The sequence below is a fragment of the Bidens hawaiensis genome, unplaced genomic scaffold (genome assembly GCF_021521415.1).
Source record: "Bidens hawaiensis isolate Kalapana, Puna unplaced genomic scaffold, B.hawaiensis_p1.1 tig00012467_1, whole genome shotgun sequence".
NCBI lineage: Eukaryota > Viridiplantae > Streptophyta > Magnoliopsida > Asterales > Asteraceae > Bidens > Bidens hawaiensis.
Window position 1 is genome coordinate 267296 of NW_027492017.1, and position 10451 is coordinate 277746.

The window sequence follows — 10451 nt, forward strand, 5'->3', positions numbered from 1 at the left end:
CGGGTATTGTCTCTAAAATCATACTTTGGGCGTCGGGTTCAGGTCATGTATGGAACCAAATATTTTAAAACCGAGTATTAAAAAACCCTATTTTTGAGTATTTTTCGAGTATAGGTTTGACTTTTTAAGGTGTTGCACTTTTTAAGGGTATTTTTCGAGTAATTTTGGGTATATATCAAATATTTGAAAACCCCCGTTATGGGTGTTGGAAAAAATCGGTTCCAAGTATGGAACTGGGTTTTGCGTATTACCGGGTAAAAATCAGGTTCAGTTCCAAGTACGAGTATTGGTATTGAAATGTATACCCTAACCATACTCTACAGGTAGGGTCGAGTACGGGTTCGAGAAGTAAAACCCAAGTATAGAAAAACCCGGTTCCAGGTTTTTTTTCGAGTCTGGTTTTAGGTTCGGGTTTTTTGTGCATGTATATTCCTAGTCCATTCAATGTCTAGATCCATATAATTACATTAGAAATCACAACATTTTCTATCTTATTTTCAATTAAACAATATTGTTTATACATTTGTGATTTTTTTTCTCCATTCACTCACAACCACTTTCAAAAAGTATTAATAAATTATGCAGTGTGAACAATGTAAACCCAAATTTAAGTTTCCCACATAACATTTTTTCTCTTATCTACTTAAAACCACTCATAACTATTCATATAATTTACAAAACTCACTCACATAGTTATAATGAATGGACTAGGAATGCTCTTATAGGGAGTTAAGGACCATAATATTTTGATATGAAGAGTCTTTCTGCGTTGTCGAATTATACGACTTGTAAGATGTGGTACACCGACATAGAAGTGACTGACTAGGACATGGACCAAGTCATAGTATGTGAATTTTTGCTTTGTCTATTTGTCATACGACCCATATATAAACGATTTCCGATCCAAAATAAGAAGTTTCAACAAAAAGGACTAATTGGATCGAAATGTTAATAGTATATTGCATCAATGATTCTTATTTTTGGCTCAATAAAGCAACATAATTTTGTCAAGTCGATAATTGTAGACATGGTAATTGGATCATGTCTGTAGGTTGGCGGGTTACACCCGACTTGAAGTTAAAAATTCTACAAGAATCCAGAAAAACGTGCTAAGATGTATAAATTGTATTCGTTGACGCTAACATGGTCCTCGTAGCTCGGGGAAAACAAATTATTTATTGGTAAACATATTGATACTTTTTAACTTTTAAGATAGAACTTTATGATTTCTTTTTTTAGTTGTTATGTTTAATACCAATATATTTTTAAACTTTCATAAAATGCATTAGAAAAAAAACATATAAAAAATAGATGTGTTAGACAGATCATCCTGTTCATATTGACAGGAACGCAACCCATTTAACTAAATGTGCTTACGGTTTGACATGACACTCAAACCAGTTTAAACCAATTATACGAATTTCGGTATATTCATATGTGTTTTCATATCATGTTCAGCCGGTTAATTTTGAGAAATCCTTGTGTTATGTATATATAATAAGCGATAACAGAAGTTAAATAGGCCAAAAGAGAAAATAACCCACATTTTGTGAGTCTATGAATCAATTGAAATTATATCATTATAGTTTGTCACACAACTTCTAAAAGGGTACAGTTGGCAACTTTTGATGGGATAAAAAGTGTCTAATAAGTTGAAGAGCTTCTTTGGGTTTAAAAGTTGGTACTTGATGTCCAGCTCCTCTAATTGTTACATACATCAATCCATCGTATGCAACCGTCCATCCACCAACCTGCTGGTCAAAAAACAACATAAATATTATTATTTTTTACATTTATTTAGAAGTTGTTAAATAGTTAATGTATAATATATGATGACACAAACCATATTGTTAAAATAAATATTATCTTTTGTAATAATGTAATTCAAGAAAACATTATAGAAAACCTTTTATATGTCTGAGTTGTTAAGGAAACTCAAGCTTTCACATGTGAAAATTATCATTTTATTTATCTTTATAGTAAGAATATTAATTACCTGATTTCTAGTGTACCATGGAGACCAGTCCTCAACTATGTTCAATCCAAGTTTCCTCAATGTGAGTCTTGTAGAGGTCACCGGAATCCTTCCATCGGTGTCTCCACTAAAAACCCAAACACGAATACCAGCGTTGACAAGTTTCTTGATGACCGGAAGCATAGATTCCGGTGCATCGTTCCAGTTTGTTATAGCATCACTATTTAAAGTGCAAAGACAGTTATAATTATATTATTATAACAAAAAAAATATTTACTAAGCTAAAGGGGTTGATGAAATATAAAACATTACCTACAATGTGACCACCGGTATGGAATTTTCGTGGTATTAGCGTGGAGCGATGCTTGAACACTCGGTTTGTTCATATATGAGTCAGTATACTGTGTTTGACATGGGTCATAACCCGTTGGCTTAACGTGCCATGCTTTCTGTAGTTAACAACATAATGAGTAACTTCTTAATACTACAATATTCATATACAAAAGAGTAAGTTTAACAACATATATGCCATGATCCCCAATTTAAGAACCATCTTATCGTTTCCAAAACGCTAACACAAAGTTAAAAGTTTAAGAAAAAAACGTGGTATGTCAAACCACAAACAAGCCATTTTTTGTTAATTCGTCAAACTGATCCAACCAACCAACCCAGCTAGTTTGGTTGGTCCAGCTTACCCAACCAACCCAGCCAGCTTGGTTGGTTGGTCCGTTTTTAGTTTTTAATACTGGTTGAACTAGACCGTGAACATAAGTATAGTTTTAACGAATAAGTACTAACATTTTTTGTGAAAATGCGAGGGGAAACTTTGCCATGCATATGCGCACGTCGAGTGGAATTGGAGGTTGTATTGACACACGAGGGTGCATACAAGCTATACATATCGATGATTTTGTAAACATCAAAATATTCTTCCAATGCTTCATCACATGCATCTGATGATTTCGAGCTATTAAAGTTGCATTTGCTCTTAACACCATTATACACACGATCTGATATCACTGCGTGATCCCAAGCATAATCGATCATTCCAGTCTGATCAGTTGCATCATCCAACAACGCGTTTCCAATCTACATATTAATAATATTCACATGTATATATATTTAAAAAATGATTACAACAAACTAGGCTATTAAATTTGTTAAGAAATTAGGGAATTCTAACCATGATTCCCTTGAAGTTTATCCTATTTTCCTCGGATATGGTTTTGTTTTTATCGAGTATAAGATCGGCTAGTTGTGGAATGTAGTGCCCTATATTTGTTAGTATGTTAGTTTGCTATAAAATGAAAGTCCATATAGAAAAATGTATGTGTGTGTATGCATGCATATATGTAACCTGCATAGCTTTCACCAGCAATGTAGAATTCATGTGACTTGTATTGTGGAAATCTTCTAAACCACTTTAGCATAAAAGCGTACGAGTCCTGGGCTGTCGATTTTATTATGACATAAGTTGGTGGCATTAAATTTTCAGATGCATAAATAACAAATGAAAAATAATTATTAGATACTATATGACACATAAGTATCGTTTTTGCGGGTGTCACATGACATCAAAGTTTAGTGTTTAACATTTAGCCCAACCCTTTGTGTATAGTGGAACTAGAACCATAACTTTTCTAACTTTGAGTTGCAAAATAAACTTTTTTTTTTTTTATTTTCGCATCAAGTACTTTTTCAATGATAATTTCAAACGAATAAATATAAGGCCATGACAAAGTTTGATACATCTTTTAATGTGTAGATCGTAAAATGTACATATATGTATGCGTGTAGATTGTAAAATGTACCTGTGATTTTATCACCAAGTTGTTGGATATCGTCGCTGGTGTTGGTGTATGAGAATCCGACACCAACTGGGGACTCGAGAAATAACAAGTTGGCAGCTATAACAAAAATAAATAAACAACATAAATGAAATGCAATATTTTGTATATATGATTATCAAAACACAGACACACACATATATGTGTGTATATATATATATATATCTAATTTTAATTATATGTATTTAAATTATATATCAATAGTAGCATTTATATTTATTTTACCTTTGTTCCCTGCATAATTGTTTAAACGAAGCTTAAATGTGTCCTTTTGAGCTACAAATGGTCCTAACTCTTCCATCCCACCATATCCAATTGACGAACATCCGGGACCTGTATTAAATAAAGGGATTTTATATTCATACATCTTTTATTAGATAAAGGGATGTTATATTCATACATCTTTTATGTGTGCCCTCACTTTTTTTTCATGTTGCCATACACCCAACATATGAGTTGTATAGGCAATGGCGGATCTAGAAATTCTTCCGAGTGGGTTCACTGATTTTAGAAGCTCTAATTTTATGCATTTAGAGACAAAAAATTTCGGTTCGGTTTGATGGTTCGGGTCGGATAATGTTTATTAGATAAAAAAATATGATATAATAACAAAGAACAAACGTTGCTATCAGCTAATTAATTGTATAATTCAATTCACTAAATTTCAACATGATCAGTAATACATTCTAGTTACGATGGGCTCAACCGTTTTGGAGGCCTATAACAAAATGCAAATTTGGGGCTTTTATCGAAACTTCATTAGTTTAATTCTTCTGTCATTCGACTTGTTTATAAGACTTTAAATTTCTGACTAAACCATTCCGTTTAATTCCATAGAGATTAAGACAAGATTTCTAAAAGCCTTTTATTAGAAAAGAACAAGTTAAAAAACATCATTAAAGAAAGATTATGTTAAGTGTTAATGGTTCTTACATGCACATCCCATACAGGGTAATTGTGACATTTGTAGTAATTCTCAAATATCATACTTGTGTGTAACTAAAAGAAAAGTATGCCAATGGATGTTGTATTTAATTAGCTTCCAGGAGCCGTAAGTTGAAATGCCTATGAATGTTGTATTTAATTAGTTACCAGCAGTAAGTTGAAAATGAAATCCCAAGACGCAGTCGTGTCAAGTTAGTGGCTATCTGTCTAAACTTAAAAAAATATAAAAAATTCAAGCATTAGAGGGGACTCAAACCCGGGTTACCAATGTATAAAGGAGGATTCCTTACCACTAGACCAAGACTCAAATTTTTTATGGGTTCACTCAACATTTTATGTATGGGTTCACTCTCATTTTTTATTTACGCGTTATATTATAAATTTAAAACTCAGTGGGTTCCCGTGAACCCGCACCAAACATGCTAGGTCCGCCCCAGTATAGGTATCATACAACTCGTATGGTGGTGTTCAAATAGGTCAAAGGTGTAAATAACCAAAGACTATTAAGTGTCATGAGAATATAATATAGACAAAATGTAATAATATTACAATGTGGCTTTTGGGCTGTGTGGACCTAAAAGCTAACAACCTTTTTATTAAGGCCTTTTTTTCAAAGAATTGTCCCTTTCTTAGACAACGAGTTTGAAAGAATAACTGGCAGGGGATTACGACGTCGCATTGCATGTACAGCAAACTAAATAAGTTCGGCTACAAATTGTCATAAAGAGAAATTAATATTTTTTTCAAATATTGTTAAGATGTGTTAATTAAAACACTACGTCATTGTCACGTACTTAGTGAAGCTTTCGCTAGCTTTAACTAGCATTAACTTATTGTCACGTACTTAGTGGAGCTTTCGCTAGCTTTAACTAGCATTAACTTGAGTATTGTGGGTTTACTAGCTTTAACTAGCATTAACTTTAAAAGAGAAAAGAGTAAAAGAAAAGGTTTGATTGATGCATTGGGAGTGAACCCCACATGATTTCTTTATAATGGGCGTTAACACATGAATAATGGAAATGGGGAAACAAGTCTAACGCCCCTTGATTTATGTGGCATTATGTTTGTCACATTATCAAGCCTTTGTGACACCAATAACGCTCAACTCGTTAGCCTACAACACCTGGTCTATGAGCATATTTGAAGATAAATTAACAAATTTAATGGTTGATTGTTCTCTTCACTTTTTTTTTTGTCTTATAACCAACATGTAATATAACAAAACTCATAAATAAAGGAAGAAAGCAAAATTGGTAATGATAAGGTAAACGAGGGGACCAAATGCTTTTGTGTCAATGCATCATGATGAATAGTGAGTTGTAATTTGGCAATAACAAGAAAATATTGTATTAACAAAATATGTTTGTAATTGTGTAAGAGAGATAATGTTAGCTGTTGTAAAATGTAGACATGCAGTTACACTTATGGAATGGTAATTTTGAAATTCCGAGTTTAAGATTGAATGTTAAACCTTTGCTTACGTTCAGTTCAAACTACGTTCTGCACAATAATTTGACAAGTCAAAGTATAAGACACTAACGTTGGATACCCATGCATGTTATCAATTGATCCTACGTTCGCCCTTCGACTCAACCCTTGGGTGGTTTACATATGTTGCTCGATATTATATAGATTATTGTTGAAAAAGATATGCAATTGTTTTAAGTTGTTTGAGTTGGATCATGACTTTTTGGATGTATGTATTCCATTAGAGTGTGTCGAACTCTATTGTCCAATAATTTTTGGATTTCAATAACTTTACTTATTATAACACTTCTTACTATATTCACATGTTCTTGTTACAATCTTTATACAAACACTTATCACTTGTTTATATTTTTAAAATGTATAAAGAAGTTAAGAATAACTTGATAAATGAATGTTTGATAAATAAATAAATAGACACGTAATTTATCCATAAATTATTATAATACTGATTTTTTTATCAAACTATTCTTTTATGGATTTTATTATGTAGATTACAGTTTGAGGTTGTAATACATGTGCTATCAAATATATGGATAATTAGTCAACTCTAAACAAACTTTTATCCTTCATTAGTTTATCCATAAATTATTAAAATACATTTTTTTCTGATATCAAAGTATTCTTTTATAGTTTTTTGTTATGTACATTATAGTCTGAGGTTGTAATACATGTGTTATCAATTATATGGATTGTTTGTCAACCCTAAACAAACTTTTGTTCAAAGTCTCAATTGGTGATTAAAACACAAAAGTGAAAATTATTAATAATAGAAAATGATAACTTTGTGAAAATTAATTTTCAGCATTTTGTTTTACGTGGCAAGTGAATTCATATTAGACTATGTACGATATTGTACTCACTGCGTAGCTCTCCATACACTCTACCCTAATGATCCTATTCATTTCAAGGTATTTAGGGGGGGTGAAATTAATGAGTACTTGGGAACAACAATAAAGGAATAAGTAAACATTATTTTATATATAGTTATGTAATTTTTTATATTATTTTAAGATATAGGATGTGTATTTGGGATCAACAATAAAGGAATAAGTAAACATTTTGTGTCAAACATTTAAATGAGTTGTATAGAAAGACATTTCATGTTTAACACAGAGTATTATTTTTTACACGAATATCGATCACAAGACACCACATTTAAATAATGCAACATTTAAGCTTAATAAGTGGATTACACAATACGATAAAACTTAACCAACTCAATAACATGAATGACATAACACAATTAATTTGAATTGTTTCAATAACAAGAATCAAGCAACGTTTAACACGAATATTGTTTGCATGACTCACCAAACACGATTAAAAATAATAACACAGTTAACATGATAAATGTAAGTTATAGACAAGTACAATCCATGCTTAGTTATATATAAATCTACAAACTATTTTTTATTTTTATTGTATAAACAAATCATAAACATGTTATGCCGACCCATTAACCTATTTAACATTCTAATTAATTGTGTTATGCATGCCATAATTCACGAGTTAATCAGGTTGAATCCATTTAGACACACTTTTAATCGTGTTATTAACGCGTCAATTGCTTATCCTAAAACACTAACTCATTTAAGTTTGTGTCGTCGTGCTATACACACTACATTGCAAGCTCTAATTTTATGTAATTCAATATAACACATAAATTATAAGCTATAACGCTTCTAGTAAAAAAAATATTACCTCCATTTAGCCATAGAAGGAGAGGCTTCTTTTCCGGGCTTTCTTCAGCTTCAAAAAACCAATAAAACAATGCTCTACCATGTGTTTCATTGACTGTAACATATCCAGCATATTGCTTGAAGCTCACATAAGGTTGTCCGGGAAGACGAATCACTCGATCGGCATTTTGTTCTAGCAATGCTTCACCCGTTGGCGGCTGTTGGCCGGAAACCGCCACGGCTATTGAAACTATGATGAGAAAACTACATGTCATGGATGTGTTCATTGTGTGTGTGTGTGTTTTGAAATGATTGAAGGACAAATGGTATGAATATATATACAGCTGTACATGTTGCAATATATTGACCATAAGTGTATAGGTAGCAAGTTTCTTTTTCATGGGCATCAACATTGGAAATATCTTTTTGAGACGCTACTCAACTTGTGTCTAATTTTTTTTTCATAAAAAATGATATATATCTCTATATATATATATATATCTCTCTCTCTATATATATATATAATTTCTTTTAGCTTTAAGGTAAACTCATCTTTTTTAATGACTCATATAATTATTAGTGTTCTTTTTGATAAAATGCATGAGTTGATCTATAACATAACAACTTAAATTCGTATATACGAAAACAATTTTACATTTAACGTGTTTCGTTGATGCTGAGTTTAAACTTATAGAAAATTGTCAAAATGTATTAAAATACGTAGAATCTGATAAATAAGAAATACGTACGTAACGTACTACAATTTTAAAGCTATACTTTTTAACCATATATGATTAATATATTAGTCATTTATGATTTATGGTTGAAAACCTTTCTTGACTCATAGTTCAAAATCACATTATAACATGACACGAACGCTCGTTTTGTCACTATCTTTGATATTTGTTAGATCATATATATATATATATATATATATATATATATGAGAGGGTTATTTTGAGAACCATGGTGAGTTTTAAGAACTTTATGAACTCAATTTTGAACCACACATTTAATTAAATGATATGAAATATGTGACTGAGATTAAATGTAATTAAAAAATGAAGTAGGAGAGAGAATAAGTATTTTTGAAAATTACGCAAGTTTAAACGTTAGTTACACATGTGTAAAAAGTAGATTCGGTGTGTAAAAAAATACCGTAATTTTTTGTACATCACTTACACTTACGTATTACACATGTGTGAAAATAATTCGAAAAAAAAAGTTGTTACGTTGAGTTCTTTCGAGTTCTTAAAACTCAAAGCGGTTCTCAAAAGAAATCAATCATATATATATATATATATATATATTTCTCATAAATGACTAAGCTTAATTATGTTTATATTCGCATTTGTGATTCACGGGCCTACACTTTGCGTGTCATGTATTATAGGACAAATCAATCAACTTCAGGCATTAACTTGCCACATTCATATATTTGACCACAGTCCACATATACGTTTGTATACCATTAATTACATAATTTATATATTTCTTAATGCATTTAAGTTTACTAATTTATTTTTATCATGTGAGAGAAACGTTACAAGTTGTAAACATTTGTAGTATACAAATAATATTTTTACATTGTATAAATCACCTCTACATCCATATTTTTCATTTTATATGCGAACATTCTAGCTACGAAAGTAACATGTAATCAAATTTTGCCAAACTGATCTGATAGTGAAAATTTTTAGTGTTTTTTTTTTAAATGATGGTTCTGAATATGATTTTGAGAACGGTGTAAACCACATAATCACACGCAGTGACGGTCCAAGGTTTTCGGAGGTCTCGATCGAACTAAAAAGTTGGGGCCCTTTTCTCAATAACTTTTTGATATAATCCCTCGTGTTTCCCCAAGCTTAATACTGACAACATTGTTATTAGTAATAATTTTAACTACTCAACAAATTTCTAATTTGTAATGTTCAAATTTTCTACTAAATAGCAAAGATAAAATTAACAAGATTCTAATCAAAAAGAGAAAATTGACACAATTAATTTGAGGGCTATAAAGTAGTGTAAACCCCTTGGCAATTTGGTAACTGGACGTTTGATCCACACAACACAATAAGTATAATTTAATTTGAAGGCAATTAATTATTTATATTTTATAGTGACAGTTTCCAATTCCAATATTAATTGCAATTTAATTTGATGGATGATTAATTGAACTTTCCATTTCACCAAAGGCAATTCATATTTCCTGACTTCTCGGCATCTTTCTAGTTGAACTTCAATAGTTGAAATAAGAAAAAATACAACTAATATTTACAAAACCAGTTTAAAAAATGGAGGCCTTTAGTTTTTGAATGTCTCAAGCCCTAGTGTAACACCCCGGCCTCTCGTACCACTAGTATTGTTCGTTTTGCCCCCGATGGGTTGCCCATCCGGGAACTCACGGCTTTGTTTTTGGTTGCTCAGGTAGAGACTTCCCAGGTGGTCACCCATCCTAGTACTAATGTAGTCCAAGCACACCCCGGCCTCTCGTACCACCAATATTGTCCGTTTTGC

The 10451-nt window shown here is 31.5% G+C and overlaps 1 protein-coding gene across 1 annotated transcript; it reads right to left on the bottom strand.

The window, feature by feature from the left end:
* Positions 1 to 1534: 1534 nt before the first annotated feature.
* LOC143541077 (serine carboxypeptidase-like 34) lies at positions 1535 to 8255 on the bottom strand. The gene is made up of 9 exons (XM_077033988.1): positions 7957 to 8255; positions 4048 to 4155; positions 3787 to 3882; positions 3333 to 3425; positions 3159 to 3247; positions 2774 to 3064; positions 2288 to 2424; positions 1997 to 2195; positions 1535 to 1751 (listed from the first exon to the last, which is right to left on the bottom strand). Exons 1-9 carry the CDS (start codon positions 8219 to 8221, stop codon positions 1602 to 1604), a joined length of 1428 nt encoding a protein of 475 aa, XP_076890103.1. The 5' UTR covers positions 8222 to 8255; the 3' UTR covers positions 1535 to 1601.
* Between the last annotated feature and the right edge of the window lie 2196 nt (positions 8256 to 10451).

Bases quoted from the DNA above. Each gene is read 5' to 3' on its own strand.
- LOC143541077 (XM_077033988.1), bottom strand. From the start codon at position 8,221: ATGAACACATCCATGACATGTAGTTTTCTCATCATAGTTTCAATAGCC. The intron at 3,883-4,047 runs GTAAAATAAATA...TTTTTGTTATAG, and splicing joins CAATTATGCAGGGAACAAAG to CTGCCAACTTGTTATTTCTC. The intron at 3,065-3,158 runs GTTAGAATTCCC...ATTAATATGTAG, and splicing joins TAAACTTCAAGGGAATCATG to ATTGGAAACGCGTTGTTGGA.